The sequence below is a fragment of the Alligator mississippiensis genome, chromosome 1, assembly GCF_030867095.1.
Source record: "Alligator mississippiensis isolate rAllMis1 chromosome 1, rAllMis1, whole genome shotgun sequence".
Lineage (NCBI taxonomy): Eukaryota > Metazoa > Chordata > Crocodylia > Alligatoridae > Alligator > Alligator mississippiensis.
Window position 1 is genome coordinate 435270679 of NC_081824.1, and position 19526 is coordinate 435290204.

Genomic DNA, 19526 nt, shown 5'->3' on the forward strand with positions numbered 1-19526 from the left:
TCATCAGCATTGTTTAATCATAGATATCCTAATGTTTATTTAATCTTCTTACAGATCTCTCTTCCTTTCATCTGAATGATTCTTCATATGACAGTTTGGAAAATGAGCTGAATGATGATGCTGACTCTTCATTTAGTGACTTGATCAAAAAACGAGGTCAGGATAACAGGAGCAGGGACTCTGTCTTGACTCTAAGTGACTGTGACTTGGACCAGCCAGAAATTGAAGAGATTCAAATTAAGCTTCCACCCAAGTCAAAGCCTGTAAGAATTTCTGCTGGTTTACACCACAAATCTTCATCGAAGGATCACTCTGAAAATGAGCCTCTTTGTTCTGATACGCTGGGCTATTCTTCAGCTGCCCCAGATGCTCTCAAAAACTCAAGAAGGCACAGACGCTGCTCAGAGCCATCCATTGGACTTCCCACCTCTAAGTTAACCCATCTCAGTGAGTGTCAGGATAACACAGTGCGTAAAGCCAGCTGTGATGCTGTCTTATCTCATGTAGATGAAGACTATCTCAAGCAGCTTCGTTCATTGCAGATGGAAGGGCAAAAGCTTATTAATCAGAGTTTGGTAATGGGAATTGATGTTGGTCGGAGTAGCACGCGAAACCAAACGGGTGAAAAGAAAGACTTAGCCAATCACCTCCTGCCACCAACCCCACTGAGATTAAACATTTGCTCAAGAACTAGCTGTTCTAGTTTATCTTCTCCTGGAACATCTCCCTCTGGGTCCTCAATGAGCTCTTTGGACAGCGCTTTCTCCCAGTTTTCGGACTATTCAGTTTTTACCCCAACCGAGACCTCCTCTCCTTTGGACTGTGGATTTCAGTTTCAAAAGAAACCTGGAGACCTGTCTCCTGAATGCAACCCTTTCTGTGGCATACATCAAGGTGCTGGAGTCAGCTCTTTTTCTAACCAGGCCAGCAACAGCAGCTCAGTTTGTGTTAAAAAAGAAAGTCTTGAGTGGCCTCCTCAAAAGAGTCCCGTTACTCTGCATCCCAGCACTTGGTTAAAAAATGGGGCTTCCACAGTGAAAAACTGGACTCTCCGAAAAAAGGACAAAGCATCTAAGCAAGAAGAAAAGAAGAAGACAATTATCAAAATCACTTTGGAACCACATGTGGACCCTTCAGATCCATTAGAAGATAATCTATGTCAAGAACAATGGCAGGTACTGAAAGCACATGTATCAATGGAAAAAAATACTGCCACAGAAACCGTACAGGATGACAATCCTTCCTCCACTCCTGGAAGTGGGCAGCCATCCAGTGCTCCATTTTGCCCCACAGAGGTAAAAGACAAGAAACTTAAAGCCTTGGAGCTGCTAGCTGAACAAAGTAAGGAGGAGGAAGAAGCAGAGAAAGAAAACTCTCAGCTTTTGTCACATAAAAGACAGCCATCCAACCCAGTCATCAAGTGCCCAAATCCAAGTGCTGAAGATGCTCCTGAATTGGGTGCTGGACATGAACTTTTCATCAAGGACAGTTTAAGTAAGACTGCAATGTCCATGGAGGTAGATGGCCAACAAATAAACTCTGAGAGCAATAAAGCTTTGCTAAGCACTGAATCGAAATCTATTGAGGATGAGTCTGAAAGGGGTTTCTGTTTGTCTCTAAAAGCCACAAGGGCAGTTGATGGATGTTTGTTTAAACCAGATGTTGATAAATCTCATCAGAAAGTAGAGGCAGGGACTGACACCATGATCCAAATTAACAAGGAAAGGCTAAAAAAGCATTGCAGTGATCCCAAGTTTGAAGAGATTGACCAAAGGATTTTTGCAGAAGAATCTTATGTTTAAAATCACTACCATAAACAAATGCCTTTGGAATTACTCTCTGATCAGCCTAGGTTTCATATTCCAAGAGGATAAATTTCACTGGGGAGTTATAGGATTCATATTATCATCATGAACATTGAGAGTCACTTCCCCACATAATTTTTAATTAAAAATTGCCGTCCTAGAATCCGGAAGCGCTTGGTTCCAAAACAGTGACAAGTGAAGTAGAGTGTTTTGTCAAGAGGGGAAACTCTATATCCTTCCTGTATTAAGCGTTGTGGATATAAGTGTGTGTCCTCTGTGGTTTTGATGTAGTAGGTGAAGCCACCATAGATGCCATACCTGTGGTATTAATACTACTGTTTTTAAACTATGATGGTTATTACTTTCATTGTCCTCCAAGAAAGAAATGTAGTACTTTTTTATTGGTTTACAAGGTAGCTCATTAGTTCCCAGCACCTTTTTCTCTTAGCATATGAAGAAAACAACATATGCTCAAAAAGAAGGAAAGCTAAATACTGAAGCTTATATAACTCCCAAACTCTCTGTATTTCATTTATTGTGCTCCATTGGGTGTTCTGTTCATGTTTAAGTTGTGAATAGTTTATTAATTTTGCTGTAAAATGGCATTATATATTATTGCAAGCAGAACCTATGTAATTTTATTATGCGCCATCTAAATCATCTTATAATATATTAAAAGTAATGCATTATCTAAAATGCTTTGAGTTTGTATAATATATCTTGATAAATTTTGCTATTATATATGTTCTGAAATAAATGTGTATTTTTGTACTTGCAGAAATTGCTGCTAACTTTACAAGTTTTGTTTTTGTTGTTACGGCACTGGTATTGACGTGTATGCATTCAATGCTGTATACTAAATAAAATTCATTCCATCATTAAGTTAACAAAAATGAGGTTTCAAGTAACTCTTCAGTTTGTTAATTTTGAAGGTGTGTATATTTACCATAGATGGGTTGTGAAGTTTAATGACACCTCTTAAAATTATAACTTTTCTTTCTCTAGGTTGTGATGCTGACGTCCTACTGAAAACCTTTTTTAAAATTGGCTCTTTATGAAGAAACAATAGGCTTTCAGTTTGGTAAATAAATCTTGCTGCAAGATAAACACAGTGCAATAGTTCTTTAGGTGTCAGTTTTGTATGTTTTTTCTGGAGAAAAAAGTCCCTGAGATCTCAAGGGGAATTTTGCATGAGAATGGTCAGTAGAATTTGGCTTTTATATCATTCATATTAATTAGAAAAATGTCTAAAATAAATTGGATGAAATTTAGTAAGTTCAAGTGCAATGTGCCATGCTTAAGATGGAACAATCTAACATGCAAATACAAAAAGAGAATGACTGGCTTGGTTGCAGTCTGTATCTGGAGCTTAAAATGAACCCATACTGAATATGAATCAGTGGTGTAATGTTGTTCCTAAACAGACTTAACTACTGGGATGTATTAACAGAAGTGTCCTGTTCAAGGTGCATGAAGCAATTCTTCCACTCTGTCCTGTACAGCTTTTTTTCACCAGGGTACTATGTCCAGTTTTGCTGCTGCTCAAGAGATGTGGGCAGAGTCCAAAGGAGACCAACTAAAATTGTCACGTCATATGAGGAAAGATTGGAAGAACTGGGATCTCATCTAGTTTGCAGAAGAGACAACTGAAGGGGGAATTTGATAAGTCTTTAAATACAGAAAGAGTTGTTATAAAGAGAATAGTGATCAGTTGTTCCCCACGTCCATATGAACAAGATGAGAAGTAAGGGACTTAAATTGTGGGGCTGTGCAAAGTTTTGGTCTGCGATTCAATTCAGAGAAGATTTGGCCCAATTCAGCGGCTGAATCTCCGAATCTGAATCAAATTGGAAGAAGACAAAAAACCTCCAAATCAGTTTGAAAGCTCCAAATGGATTCAGAAAAGATTCAGAGATTCAGAAGGCAGTCTTTCAGGGGAACAGAAACTGAGATGAGGCAGGGAAAAACTGACATCTCTAGCTGGCCAGTGACTGTGATCTTTCCCTGAGTCCCCTTCCAGTCACAGTGCTTGTGGGGAGGGATGTAGAAACAGCATATAAGCCTCTGTCTGCAGGCTTTCTGTGTCTTTTGTGAGCTGTTTCTGCCTGAGCAACAGTGTCTGAAAAGTACTGGACTGGCTTAGCTTCCTACCTTGTCAGTCTCCTGCTACTTTTTGTTCTTGGGAAGGATTGGATGAAGCTTACTAACTAGAATCCCTCTACTTATCCCTATCCAATCCATTTCTTTCAATTTATATTTGTTCTTGATTTTTTTCCCCAACACTTTAGAAAGAAAGCTGTGTTTTCCCTGGCAATGTTATCCATCACTGTAGGAAAGCACATACATTACAAACTCACACACATACATCATAGAGGAAGTCAGATTTTATAACAGAGAAGAAGCCAGACATTTATAGAAGAAGAAGAGGAGATGATATATAGTTATCAATATTATTAGTTACAGTTACAATCAGACTACAGACAATATGGAAGTCAGATAGAGATTCAGATTAACAAAGCACAGAAGTCAGAGTCGAAGAACAGATTATTTTAGTTACACAACAGTCAACACAGCACAGAAGTTGAACACAGTCATACATCAGAGAGGAAGACGTATCTTATTAGTTAGTTACACACAAAGACACATTTTCCAGCACAGGAAAGATTATTATGAAGTGTTCTGGAAAGGCAGGTGCCAGGTCTTCTGGCGGGGGAGGTAGAGGGGGTAGGGGGAGAGCTAGAGCTACAACTCCTCCCCCTCCCCCCCCCCCCCCCCACACACACACATAGATACTTTCTCTTTCCTGGCAACCATGAGTCTTCTGCTGCCAGTGGAAGCAAGGAGGTGGAAGCAGTACCTGTCCTTGCACCTGAACCTGCACCACCTTTCCAAACCCCAGAAATAGGCACCAGCAGCCAAAATGACAGTCTCCTCCACCCCAATTTCATCTCCCAGCATGAGCCTCCCACTACCAGAGGAGGAACTGGAGCTGGAACTATGGAACTTGAGTGCCCTAGCTAAATAAATTTCCCCTTGGTCCCCAGAATTTGAGTTTGTGCTCCACACCCTTCAAAGTTCCTGTAGACCCAGGTCTCCTTGTCAGGAAGGCACCTCAGAGGAGGTAGTGGAGGCAAGTGGCTCAGCTGAGTCAGCTTCTCTTGTTGTTGTGCCTCTGCCTACTGAGGAAGGGGATAAGGCAGGATTTCTACCCTCAACCCAGAAGCAGGGAAGTAGTGTAGCGTGGGATCATTTTGAGGTGGCAGATGATCCCGAGTATGCTATCTGCCAGCACTGCCAAAGGCAGATCAGCTGGGGCAAGGAGGTGAAACACTTCACCACCACAGCAATGCTGCTGCATCTGAGGAGACAGCACTCCCTTGCCCTTCTTCCTCCTCAGCCTAGCACCAGTGGGAGTGTGCCCAAAGGGAAGTCCCCAGCTCACTCCAAAGCCCCTGTCCCCCCAAAGCAAAGGCAGGCCACCCTGGAGCAGTAGGAGAAAGCTGCAGACAAAGTGGGGCACATTGCAAAAACGAGTGAGAACACCCAGAGCACTGGGGAAGATGCTTGCTCTGGATGGCCTGCCTTTCTCCTTAGTTGAGTGGCCAGGGTTCAGATGGCTCATGGCACTCATAGCCCCATCTTACCAAGTGCCCGCATGCACCACCTTTAGCAGGATGGTGGTACCCTCCCTATATGAGGAATGCAGGGTGTACTTGAGGGAGGAGCTGCGCAAGGCAGGGCCGCAGGTAGCCTTGCACTTCACCTCTGATATCTGGAGCAGCCAGGGTGGAGAATCATGCCTACCTCTCTCTCACAGGGCACTGATGCAATCAATCAGGCCGTTGGTGGGCTCTCCTTTAAGCCAAGGTGATGGATGAGTTCCACACGGCAAGGGAGATCAAGGTGGCCATGAACCGCATGGTATAGGGGTGGCTCATTGGGCAGGGTGAGTTCACCCGCGGGTTCATTATCACTGACAATGAGGCCAATATGGTCAAGGTCGTCTGCTGTGTGGTACACAAGCTGCACCTCATAGGGATGCTTTGGAGGGCAGCATAGCTGCTGGTGATGGTGCCATCACCACCACCCAGCTGATTTCAAAATGCAGGAAGGTGGTGGGCTACTTCCATCACAGCATCAAAGGGGGCAAGATGCTATGGGAGAAACAGGCAGAGATAAGCATCCCACCACACAAAATCATGCAGGATGTGGAAACTCAGTGGAACTCCACATACCTGATGCTGGAAGGGCTGGTGGAGCAACACAAGGTCATCCATGAGATGGCTTTGCTCAGGGAGATTGGGAACAGTGGTCCCCTTAAAAGAGCTGAGTGGGATACCATCACCCAGATCTTGGTGGTCCTCAAGCCCTTCCTCAAGGCTACTGAGACCCTCAGAGGCGGCAATGCCCTCCTTACCCAGGTGATTCCCCACAGGGAGGGAACTTGAGAACGAAATGGAGAGGTTCCAGGGGATCAATGTTCCTGACTGTGGCAAGCTGCTGTCACCAGGCGCCGCACTTCAGGAGGGATGTGGATAGCATCAAGAGGGTCCAGAGGAGGGCCACTTACATGATCAGGGGGCAACAGGGTAGGCCCTATGAGGAGAGGCTACAGGATCTGAACCTGTTCAGCCTACACAAAAGAAGGCTGAGAGGGGATCTGGTGGCCATCTACAAACTTGCCAAGGGGGACCAGCAGACAATGGGAGGGTCCCTGTTCCCCTGAGTACTACCAGGAGTTACGAGGAATAACGGCCATAAGCTGACTGAGAGTAGATTCAGGCTAGACATCAGGAGGCGCTACCTCACTGTCATGGCGGCTAGGAGCTGGAACCAACTTCCTAGGGAAGCAGTGCTCACCCCTACCCTGGGGATCTTCAGAAGGAGGCTAAACAATCACCTAGCCGGGGTCGTTTGACCCCAGCATTCCTTCCTGCCCATGGTCAGGACTTGATGATGTGCTTAGGTCCCTTCTGACCCTACCAACTATGAAACTATGAAACAGACATGCAGGCACTGGTGAGGTGGCTGAAGGAGGAGACGGCTGGATCCCTTGTGGTCCAGTACGGTCCATATGCTGGTGGGTATGTGCGACCTGAGGGTGAAGGGGAACATGTGCACTGGCAGCATCAAAAACCTCGATCACTGGACACAGGTGCTAGTCAACAGAGTCAGGGAGACAGAAGGGCAGAGGTGAGGGGATGTAGAAGACAGGGATCCACTTTCCCATTACAGTACTCCCAGCACCAGCCAGTCTTCTCCACGCCAGCTGCTGCCAATGTAGGCCAAGGGCATTGCTTCAGTGTTGGTGTCCAAATGCACCAGACCCCAGTCTCAGGTAGGCAGTGCCGAGGCTTCAGCGGCTATCTATCTTGCCAAGGACATGGTGCTGCTGGACAGCGACCCCCTGGCCTACTGAGCAAGCTGCAGCCAGATGTGGCAAGATCTGGCCATGGTTGCCCGGGAACACCTGTCCTGTTCACCATCCAGTGTTCTGAGCAAGAGGGTGTTCAGCATTGCCTGGGATGTTATGACACCCCACCACACCTGCTTGGATCCTGGTTTGGTGGAGCAGCTGGTGTTCCTGAAGGTGAACCTTCTGCTGCTGGGGTTTCTCAAGCTCCACCTGCAGATGGAGTTAGTGCCACCCTCCTCACTACATCTACACCTATTTCTGTTTTATTTTTTAAAACCAGTTAATGCACTGCTTGCAGAGCTGGAGGGGGCACTCACTGCATTACCAGCCAGCAGGGGAAGAACATGTCCCTGCTCAGCTTCCATGCCAGGACGACCAACTGCAGATGCTTCCTCAGCCTGATGAACGGTTTTTCAACCTGAAAGCTTGCTATGATCTATTTAACTATTCAGTTAGTCTACTAAAAGATACCAGATTGACCCAAAGGACCTTGGTTGCTTATCTGTTGTTATTTAAAGTGGTGGACCGGAATGAGGCTGTAGGGGAGGAGGAGACCTCATTGGGTCTCACTACTGTCGTGTAGAAGCCCCAGTGCCAGTGAAGGCGCACCTTAACACACACAAAGTGTCACTCATGTCACAAATTTTGCTTGTCAGTAGTCTGAGGTGCAGTTTCCCAGAAACCCCCTGCACCTATCTCCTTGAATCCTGGCAGGCTTCATGGCCTTAGCAGGGCCTAGCATGCCTGCAGTTTTCACTCTGCTGCGCCTTAACACATACATGACATGAGTTTTGCTTGTCAGCAGCTTGAGGTGCAGTTTCCCAGAAATCCCTGCACCTATCTCCTTGAAGCTTGTTAGGCTTCATGCCCTCAGAAGGGGCTGCCATCTCTGCAATTTGTATCCAAATCAGCCAAAAAATGACAAAGATATAGGTATTTCAGTGATTTTCCATTATAGTCTATGGCTGAATCTCTGAATCGGCACCAAATTTTCCAAAACCGATTCGGCCAAATTGATTCGGGACAGTGATCCAAATCTCTGAATAGAATCACTGTCCTCTGAATTGGCTGAATCCAAATCTGAATTGAATACTTCCCTATTTGCACAGGCCTATTAAATTACAACAGGAGATTTAGATTAAGGAGCTTTTTAGCTGCGGGCAGTTAAGCATTACCCAGAGAGGTTGTGGTATCTGTATCTTTGGAAGTTGTCTAAGTGGCAGTTAGATAAACATTCATGTGGGATGGGAAGATCATGTCTGAGGCAGGGGGTTGGACAAAATGAAATTGGCATGCATCCAGGTGCTGGAGTCTGGTGATGAAATCTGAGGTCCCGTTCAGCCCTGCTTTTCTAGGATTCTGTGATCATGTTGAGTTCTGCATCATGTTCAGTGTAGTAAAGCAATACCTCTTCTTCCCCACTACTATACCTGAACAAAAATTGGACATTCTCAGTTGATTTGTAAAATGAGAGACAGTCAATAATCTAGAGATTCAGCAAGTCCTTTTCAGATAAAAAGTCTGGATAATTCAATTGTATATTAGCAAAATTGTGGCGAAGACAAAAAATACAAAAAGCAAATGCCTCTGGAATTTGTATTGATTCAGTTAGTAGAAGTCCCTTTTACAAATGCCCTTTGCCGCTGCAGATAACATTAATCTCTACAGTCCCTTTAGCACCATGTTGTATGTAGTCATACGTGGTGAAATTTTCTAAAACACTAATCAGACAGAAGCACCTAAATCATAAAAGTGTAAAAGCTTTAACCTGTCTAATGCCACAAATAGCATCAAAGCATTTGCCTGTGCTCTACCATTTTTATGAGACAAGTAGGAGTCTCCATGAAACTGGTTTAAACAATTATTTTTAATGAGTTAAGGCTAGAGATGTAAAATTTCCGGAAATTTTGAAGCCATTGAAAAAAACATTTTTCCCCCCATTTTTTTCCAAAAAAAAAATGGAAATTTTGAGGAAAATTGAAATATATGCAATATTTATTTTCTTAGCACCCTTTACAGATCTAAATTTACTTTGCTACTTTAAGAACCTAAAATGCATTATGTACAACTTGGTTTGCTCATAAGATTATCATTTTTGGTATATTTATTAAATTTAAAAGTATAGTTTATTCAGACAATAATTACAAATTTACTAATTGAATGTACTTTAAAATGTTTTTAATTTTTGTTACAAATGGAGCTACAAGCTGCTGAGCTCTAAGCAACCTAGCATCTCTTAGTTTTTGCTAGTTTATCAGAAGTAGGCAAAAATTAAAATTGAAAATAGAAGAAACCATCAACATTACAGTAAAACAAAGAAAGTTATTAGTGTTCTGGACTTAGTCTCCTCCACAGTGTCAAGCAGATACAGATAGCACTCATTTTTAGAAAAAAAGGGTGGGAAAACCAAGGCTCATTGAATATAAATTTTGCTACATTAAACTTTATCTAATCGGTCACATTTTCTGAGCTATCACTATTGGCAGTTTCTGCCTCTTCTGATTCTTCTGATCCTTCATTTTTATCATCTTCATGAACTTGGGAAAACTGAAGGTTTGCTCGGAGTGAGACAAACTTCTCTAGTCTTTCACATGTTAGTTTATTTCTTGATTTGGTGTGAGTATTTCCAAACATAGACTGGTTTCTTTCACAAGCTGCAGAAGATGGAGGAATCTGAAGCAGGAGAGAAGCAAGAGGAGTCAGAGGCTGTGTTGTGCAAAGGTCTTGCCACCATGTTGCAAGAGGGATCTGTTTGGCAGAGTCCCAGACTGCGTTCCTGGACCAAATACCTGAAGATGTTCTGTAGTCTGCAACATTTGAAAGTACCTTTCCAACATCAAGTCCTAAGTATGTTGCTTGTTCTGTAATCCAGTCAAATGCAGTAGCTGTTCTATCATTACTAACATTTCTGCCTTTGGATCTTGGATTCAAGAGATTTGCAGCAGCATGAATTGATTGGCAACAAAATTCTTCCCATCTGTTAATGAAGTCTTTTACTTTTCTTTCTTCTGTACCTGTAAGTGGGGATACACTTAGCTTATCAAAACCAGTTGATTTTATCTGGGCTATTTGGTAAGGAATGTCTGACAAAAGTGCACTCTCTGATCCAGGTGTGGTGATTGCTGAAGAAATTGGTTTTAGAATCTTCAGGGAGTTCTGCAGCTGAGCCCAGAAGACATCCTCATCAAGTACAGCGTTCCTTACACTTCTGGGTACTTTGAGATCCTCAGTTATTACTGTTTCCTAAAGAGCTTGTTTTTTAGTAAACTTTCAAATGAAATCACCACTCCACCCCATCTAGTTTTACTGCAGAGTTTGGGTATCATTATTTTATTCTTCATATTCTTTTCTTCCTGCTTCTTCTTAAAGACAGCAGCTACACTATAAGTAGCTTTTACATGTTTTATAACTTCTTTTGCTCTTCCATAGATCTTTTGCAGAGTGTCCAACTTCATGATGTCATTAAGAAGCAAGTTTAGTCCATGGGATGCACATCCAATTGCAGTAATATGTAGATGCTTATCCATTATGATTTCCCATGCTGCTTTCATGTTACTTGCATTGTCAGTCAGCAAAGCAAATAACTTACTGCTCCCAATCTTCTGTAGGACTTCACATATTTTGCTACTGATATATTCTGCAGTATGCCTGTTTTGTCCTGTTTCAATGCTTCTGTAAAAGATTTATTGAGGTGTTGTTATTAATGTAGTCTTTTTTATGGTATATCTAGCTTTTGCAAATTATATCTAACTGAATACTTAAGGCAACTTGCTGGTGCTGGGAGGGGTGTGGTATATGTATGTTAAGAAATGCTTGCCCGCTGGGAAAGAAATGCCACATAGGCAAGCCTAGACAAGTACAGACATGTTCTGTGGCTAAGGTAATATGAGCAGGGGCTAAGAGAAGGCAGCCAATAGTAATGGTACAGCGTGTTAAGTGGGAGAAAGCTATATAAGGCTGAAGCAAGCCAAATGAGATGGTGCTTGCTTTGTGAACGATCGCCAAGCACCCCTCTCTGCGCAGACTTTAAACAATAAAGATTAAGTTGGATCCTCCACCCCTGTGTGTTTATTGGCAAAAGGGCACCGGGCACGAACTCACACTGTCCTTTGGGGACAACAATTTGGTGGCCCAGGTGGGACCCCATTGACCGCCTTGCCCAGTCCACCTCCTCGGCTCTGGCAACGGCTGCGGACGGTGCAAGGACCAGGCGCCACCTGCTCTTTTCGTCGGAGGTCTGACCATCTCCTGGTTGTTTGATGGAGCCGTGGAGGGGCACAACGGCGCAATGCTTGGAGGAACAACTTAATCCGACGGGACGAGGGAGGTCTCAACGGACTGGTGAGTGTCTCTTTTGATTTATGGATAGGTTGGGTAAGGGAGGCGGCTTTAAAAGTTCCGACCGCGTAGACACCCTAGAAGAGTAAGATTGGGTGGCAGTCCCGTGAGCTCCCTTTAATCAGTTTGGTTCTGAGGCCAAGCGGCGGTCGCCGTCCATTGTTTAATAAATGGAGAATAACCAGTCCAGGATTCTGACCTGCAGTCCCCTGGGATGCATTTTGAAAAATTGGTCAAAGTTTGGAGGCGACCCAATGACGAAAAAGAGAATGATTCGATATTGCAATAAAGGGTGGCCACAGTACAAACTCGAGGATGGTGTGATCTGGCCGGAGAATGGGTCTTTAGATTATAACACTGTTTTGCAATTGCAATTGTTTTGTCGGCGCCAGGGGAAATGGGATGAAATGCTTTATGTGGATGCATATATGTCTTTGTATGGAGATAGGACTACTCAGAGGTCCTGTGGGATATCTGGGGGAAGTGGGGTAATGGCTTTGCGAAAAATTGAGGCCGCGGGTACGGAGGAGCTGGAGGAGGGTACGCAGCTGCTGGTTGCTCCCATGGCTCCCCCGCTACCTTCTGTGCCCCATGCGTTGCCACAGGGGGCTTCCACGGCATCCGCAATTGCTAGTCATGGGTTCTCAACCAGCTCACCTAGCTCGTCGTCTACCACTACCCCCAGTAGCCCTGGGGTGCCATCCCTGGGTTCGGCAGATGCAGGCAGAAGCAATTTGGCGGTAGGAGGGGCTATGGGCAGTGAGACATTCAGTCCAATAGCAGACCACTTAAGATCAGCCAAACCAGTAATTCAGGCTCCTTTGCGTCAGGCAGTGGGCCCCGAGAGTAGGCCCGTTATTGTTCACGTGCCATTCAGCATGGCTGACCTGATCAACTGGAAACAGTCAACAGGCCCATACCGCCAGAACCCCGAGGCAATGGTGCAGCTGTTTACCACCATTTTTCTTACCCACCAGCCAAATTGGCAGGACATTCAGGCTTTACTAGCCGCCCTTCTAACTCCGGAAGAAAAGAGGTTGGTTTTAGAAAAGGCGCGTGCGGTGGCTCAGCAGCGCCACCCGAATGGCGTTGTAGATGAACTCTGCCCCAAGACAAATCCGGGTTGGGATCCCAATGCCCGGGGGCAGCAGCGAAGCCTGGAACTGTATCAAGAACTGGTGCTGACAGCCCTTCAGGAGGCCATTCCTAAGCAGAAAAATTTGTCTAAATTGTATGAGGTGTGGCAGGGTCCAGAGGAAGACCCGTCTAACTTCTATGGGAGGTTGTGTGAGGCAGCGAAGCAGTGGACAGATTTGGATCCGGAATTGCCAGAAAATGCCAAGATGTTTAATACGCTGTTTATAGGACAGTCGGCCCCAGATATCCAGAAAAAGTTGCAGAAAGCAGAGCGGGCCGCCGGAATGGGTATCAGCCAAGTTATTGAGATCACCTATAGGGTATACTCAAACAGAGATCAGGTTAAAGAGAAAAAGGAAGACAAAAGAATGAAGGCGCAGGCGTCGTTATTGGCAGCAGCAATTGTAGACCAGAGGGGAAGAGGACATGGGAGAGGAAATAGAGGAAGTAGAGGGAGGGGAGGCGCTGGTTACGCCCCGGGAGGACGTGGACAAGGCCCCAGACTGGGGGCTGACCAGTGCACCATCTGCAAACAGATTGGGCATTGGAAGAATGAGTGCCTCCAAATCGCGGAGAAGAAACGTGATGGAGAAGAGAGAGTAATGATGCTAGAGGATTCTGACCAAGAGTGACAGGGACCGGGGGCAAACATCAAAGTGATTCCTGTCTCCCCTGACGAGCCCCTGGTTAGAATGCAAGTGGGGGGAGAACTCATTGATTTTTTAGTGGACAGTGGCCACTCATTCAGTTGTGACAAATTTTAAAGGACCCCTGTCAAAAACCAAGATCCCCATAGTGGGAGCAAGAGGTCAACGGACCCATCGTCCTTTTGTACCCCCCATGGAGTGTAAATTGGGAGGAAAGAAAGTATATCACCAGTTCCTGTATATGCCCGAGTGTCCCCTGCCCTTGTTTGGAAGGGACTTGCTGTGCAAGCTGCAGGCTCAACTAACCTTTTCAGATGAAAAGATTATCATGAAAATACCAACAGAAGAGGCCTGGAAGGCTCAAATGTGTCTTCTGTGAGAGATAGGGGAGGAAGGGAAAATCCCCCCCGAAGCAGAAGACACTGTAGTACCCTAGGTATGGGTGGGAGAAAAGCCAGGGAGAGCAAAGCTGGCCACCCCTGTCAGAGTTGACTTGAAATCCGGGGTTAATCCACCCAGGGTACCACAGTATCGATTAAAATTGGAAGCTTGGAAAGGTTTGGAACCACTTATAAAGCGATTCCTCAAACATGGCTTGCTCCGGGAGTGCCAATCGTCCTTTAATACCCCCATTTTACCTGTTCAGAAGCCCCACAGGAACAAGTATCGTTTTGTGCAGGACCTGAGGGCTGTAAATAAGGTGACGGTGACCCTTCACCCGGTGATGCCGAATCCTTATACCTTGCTGGCTACGTTGTCTGCAACAGACAGATGGTTCACTGTCCTGGATCTGAAAGATGCCTTTTTCTGCATCCCACTTGAAGAGAACAGCCAGGAAATCTTCGCATTTGAATGGGAAGACCCGAATACTAGGAGAAAAACACAATTGTGCTGGACTGTCCTACCACAAGGTTTCAAAAACAGCCCCACCATCTTTAGTACAGCCTTAAGTACTGACCTCCAGAAGTGGGACAAGGGACCATTGGGGACCTTGTTACAGTACGTCGATGACTTGTTAATTGCAGCTGCCACCAAACAAGAGTGCCACCAATTGACCGTGAGCTTGCTGAACTTCCTGGGACAAGTGGGGTACTGAGTATCCCGAAAGAAGGCCCAGATAAAGCAGGAGAAAGTACGGTACCTGGGATTTGATATCTCGCAAGGCCAGAGAGCACTGGGCCCTGAGAGAAAAGAGGCTATCTGCTGAATGGCGGTTCCACGGACTAAGAGACAGTTAAGAGGCTTCTTGGGAATGGCAGGATTCTGCCGAATCTGGATCTCCAACTTTGGACTAATAGCCAAGGCTCTTTATGAGGCTACCACTGGCCGCGAGGGAGAACTGCAGTGGACAGCAGAATGTCGAGAGAGCTTTGACACCATCAAGCGGGCCCTCATGACGGCGCCGGCCCTGGGCCTGCCCGACCTCAGTAAACCATTTCAACTTTACATTCATGAACGTCAAGGGGTCGCGTTGGGAGTGCTGACCCAACACTTAGGTAGCTGGAAGAGACCGGTGGCTTATTTCTCCAAGCAATTGGACCCTACTAGCCTAGGTTGGCCAGCTTGTCTGCGAGCAGTGGCGGCCACTGCTATGTTGGTGGAAGAAGCAAAGAACCTCACCTTAGGACAACCAATGACAGTGTATACTCCACATTCCGTATTGGCAGTGGTGAATGCGAAAGGGGGGACTTGGCTGTCCCCAGGCCGAATGGCAAAATATCAGGTGGCTCTCCTGGACCAGGGAGACATTAATCTGCAGATTTCCAGTACCCTCAACCCGGCTACATTATTGCCTGTGGAACAGGACGAAGAATTACGGCACGACTGCATTGAGACCATTGAGAGTATGTATGCTAGTAGGCCAGACCTTAAAGACACCCCCTTGCTTAACGTGGACCTCGAATTATATACGGATGGAAGCTGCTTTATGGAAAATGGGATCCGAAGAGCAGGATACGCCGTGGTCACATCATGGGACACCATTGAAGCGGGAGCCTTGCCTCCAAATACATCTGCGCAAAGAGCTGAGCTTATTGCATTGACCCGAGCTCTTCACCTGGCAAAGGGAAAGATGGCCACAATCTACACAGACTCAAAGTATGCTTTTGGAGTTTTACACACACATGGAGCTATATGGAAAGAGAAAGGACTCTTGACGGCGAATAAAAGCCCAGTGAAGTACGGGATGGAAATTTTGAGGCTACTTGAGGCTGTGATGGAACCAGTTGAAGTAGCTGTGGTACACTGTAAGGCCCACCAGAAGGGAGACAGTGAGGTCACAAGAGGAAATTGGCGGGCCGATGCTGCAGCAAAAGGAGCCGCTAGAGAACCAGTCCAAAAGACTCCAATACTGGCATTGGTGCCTCAAGTGGTACTCCCCAAAGGACCCCCGAAGTACACTGAAAAAGAAAATCAACTTGCAGAGAAATTGGGAAGCAAAGAACAACGAGATGGATGGTGGGTTTTGCCCGAAGGACGGTTCCTGGTGCCGAGACTGATTCTCAGTAGAGTGCTCCAAGAGTACCACCAGGGCACTCACCTGGGTGCTGACGCCATGACCCAAGGTCTCCAAAGAATCATAGTGGGACCCAGAATGAGGAGAATGGCAGAACAGATAGTGCGAAGGTGTTCTGTCTGCTGTGCCAACAGTCCTAAGATTTCCCCCAAACCCCCACCAGGAGCAGGAAGACAAGGTCTAATAGCAGGCGAATGTTGGCAGATAGATTTCTCTGAAGTTCCCAGGAAGGGACACTACAAATACCTGTTAGTACTCATAGACACCTTGACTGGATGGACTGAGGCTTTCCCCTGTCGAATGACTCAGGCGAGGGAAGTAGTTCGAATAATACTAAAGGAGATAATTCCACGATTCGGAATTCCGGAAGGACTGGCCTCGGACCAAGGGCCGCACTTTGTGTCAGAAATAACCCAAGGAGTTTTCCGAGCTCTGGGAATACAATTGGACCTTCACGCAGCTTGGAGGCCACAGTCTAGTGGACAGGTAGAAAGGATGACTCAGACACTAAAGAGGCAATTGGCTAAACTCTGCCAGGAGACTCAGTTAAAATGGCCCGAAGCTTTATCCCTTGCCTTACTTAGAGTGCGTATAGCCCCTAGAGCAAAATTGGGGGTTAGTCCCTTTGAATTAATGTATGGTAAGCCATATCCTAAGAATCCGGTGGTGACGCATGGGAGCCAGATGCATGTTAAAGGAGAAAGTTGGGTAAAAGATTATTTGCACTCTTTGTCTTCTGTGTTGTCTTCTCTCCACAGGTATGTCCAAGAGCGACTTCCACTGCCTTTAGATACTCCAGTCCACAAGTTCCAAATCGGAGACGAGGTTTTGGTCCAAACGTGGAAAGACGAGCCTCTTCAGCCCAAGTGGAAGGGACTGTATCCCGTGATCCTCTCCACTCATACAGTGGTGAAGGTCCAAGGGGTAAAGCCGTGGATCCACTATACCAGGGTAAAGGCCGCACCGGAAGTTTCTTCTGAGGGAGCAGTTGCTGAGAGTGTCGCACCGGAAGCCGACACAAACGGACATTGTTGGATAGCAGAGCCTGTGGAAGGACTTAGATTCTTGTTTAAATGTCAGCCATGTGGAAAGTAGTTCTTTACCTAAGTCTAGGGTTTCTAGGGTTGGAGGGATTGTTACATCGAAAATTTGAGAAAAACCAAAATGTGTGGATTTACTTGGCAAAAGAGGTGGTGAACACAACTCATTTCTGTTTGGCTGGTGGAACGTCAGTTCAAGATGTGTTTACCTCATGCCTCATAGGGATGCCCACTCCATTAGAAACGCTCCAAAGTCATATTTGGCTGAAAAACTTCGACCTTTCAGGGTTTAATCTCTGGAATACGGCCTATGAGTGGGGACCCATTACTCAGAAGAGAAAAGTTAGTACCTTTTCGATAGATTTGCTAACTGTGACCTCACCTAGTAACACCAGTTGTGCTCAATTTGTAAATTGTACCAAAGTTTGTGAAAACCTAACCCGAGAGGAAGGGACTTTCAATTGTTCAAACAAAACCAATGTGTCTTATGGTACTGGTAATGTCATACTACCCTCAGGGTGGTTCCTCCTTTGTGGGAAAACCGCTTATTCGTACATCCCAGCTAATGCAACAGGGGGACCCTGTACTCTTGGCAGGTTAACTGTCTGGTTACCAAAGATGTCTAAAACCTCCGACAGGCGCCACCGAAGAAGTTCTAGCCAGCTGGACGAGTCCTGTGATAGTAACATAAACCTCCTCAGTAAGGCCGAGGCAGTGTCTTTAGCAGTCTCTATAGTAGGTTTACCAGCCCTGGTGGTGGGCAACCATGGTCAGATAAGCAAAGTGGTCTGCGCCTTAGCAAAGAGCCTGAACACGACCTCGCAGGCCCTAGCTGCCCTCAGCACCGAGATGAAAGAACTGCAGGGGCCACACTGCAGAATAGGGCAGCCATAGACTACCTGTTACTGAGACATAACCATGGGTGTGAAGAGTTCGATGGGATGTGTTGTTTCAATTTGACAGATAATTCCAAGCTAATAGAGTCAAAGGTACAGAAGTTGCAGGATATTCTGTCACATATTAAGCAAGATGATGGATTTGATTTTTCATGGCTTACTTCTTGGCTTCCTAATTTTTCATGGCTAAAGCAGATGTTCCTTTTAATTGTAGCAGGTATATGTATTTTCCTAATGATTAGTTGTGGAGTGCAATGTGTACCTATGTGCTGTGACTCACTCAAGAAGTTGATACCTACCCCTGTCAACCGAGTGATGTTCATGAAACCTTCAGTCATGGATCCAATCCAGAAGAATCGAGAAGACGCAAAACGGTTTTTGAGGCTAAAAGGAATGGTCGAGGACTATGGTCCCATTTCATAGGATCATAGCCTCAAAGGGGGGATTTGATGTAGTCTTTTTTATGGTATATCTAGCTTTTGCAAATTATATCTAACTGAATACTTAAGGCAGCTTGCTGGTGCTGGGAGGGGTGTGGTATATGTATGTTAAGAAATGCTTGCCTGCTGGGAAAGAAATGCCACGTAGGCAAGCCCAGACAAGTACGGACACGTTCTGTGGCTAAGGTAATATGCGCACGGGCTAAGAAAAGGCAGCCAATAGTAACGGTACAGAGTGTTAAGTGGGAGAAAGCTATATAAGGCTGAAGCAAGCCAAAGGGGGTGGTGCTTGCTTTGTGAACAATCGCCAAGCACCCCTCTCTGTGCAGACTTGAAACAATAAAGATTAAGTTGGATCCTCCACCCCTGTGTGTTTATTGGCAAAAGTGCACCTGGCACAAACTCACACTGTCCTTTGGGGACAACATTTTCACAAAGTTTATGATTCCTTCTCCCTGCATATTTGTCCATCCATCTGTAAGTATTACAAGACACAGTGCCTTGTTGATTTTTCCTTGCACAGATTGCATTACACGTTCATATTCTGACTCTAAAAGAGGCTTGCTCAAAGAATGTCTGCTGGGCAAATGGTATTATGGTCTTAGTAATTTAAAAGCTTCCTGCCACAGTGTGCAGTGTGCATTTCAGTTATTGACAATGTTGTCCCAGAAGAATATATTGCTCTTGCAAGAGTTCGGTCAATTTTTTCCTGATCTTTGGTGTCATCTTGTCTACAAATGAAGCTATTGAGAGTCTTTTGTATATAGTTGGTTGCAATATTTGGTTACTTGAGGATGTTGGTTGGGCAACCCTTTGTGATTCTGAAGTTATAGAAGCAGCAGCAGCAGCAGCAGTAGGAGGACTTTTGGATCGAGAACATTGGAAAGAGCCACTTGCACTTTCATCAACATGATCTACCTCCTCCTCACTTATACCCATGAAGGATTTTTTAATGTCTGCAGGACACTTCTTACATACAAAGATGTGTTTGGTCATCCTAGTAGCATTTGGAAATGCATATTTCATTTGAAATTATTTGCAAATCACATTTTTTTCTCAGAATAACTTGCAGTGTGGAAATGCTTCCATATGCTAGAAGTTGGTTGCACTATTTTGCTGAGGGAGAAAAAAGAAAAATGTAATTTAATGACTAGTTTGCATATATAAATATTAAGCTACAGCATGTACAAATTTAGTAATGGATGGAGGAGAGGCCTCCTCAGAGTTAACTGTAACAACTTCCCTGCCCTGCAGGCCTCGCCTCACTGCTAAGATTGGGTGATTTGCCACAA

General features: G+C 45.3%; 2 protein-coding genes across 4 annotated transcripts in view; both read left to right on the forward strand.

Moving 5' to 3' along the window:
• ARHGAP20 (Rho GTPase activating protein 20) overlaps window positions 1–2927 on the forward strand; it is a 91560-nt gene extending 88633 nt beyond the window's left edge. For all 3 annotated transcript variants that reach the window (XM_006272348.4, XM_059720747.1, XM_014600664.3), the window contains one exon: window positions 55–2927. In XM_006272348.4, the coding sequence (XP_006272410.1) occupies window positions 55–1802 (1748 nt within the window). In that variant the 3' untranslated portion in view covers window positions 1803–2927. The remainder of the gene's footprint in view (window positions 1–54) is intronic.
• Window positions 2928–11241: 8314 nt separating this feature from the next.
• LOC132247730 (uncharacterized) lies at window positions 11242–18587 on the forward strand. The gene is made up of 2 exons (XM_059720750.1): window positions 11242–11562; window positions 16617–18587. The coding sequence occupies exon 2, from the start codon at window positions 16932–16934 to the stop codon at window positions 17790–17792; it is 861 nt and encodes a 286-aa protein (XP_059576733.1). The 5' UTR covers window positions 11242–11562; window positions 16617–16931; the 3' UTR covers window positions 17793–18587.
• The last annotated feature ends 939 nt before the right edge of the window (window positions 18588–19526 follow it).

What these genes read in the sequence shown, in the direction of transcription:
- LOC132247730 (XM_059720750.1), top strand. Translation starts at nt 16,932, where the DNA reads ATGTCAGCCATGTGGAAAGTAGTTCTTTACCTAAGTCTAGGGTTTCTA.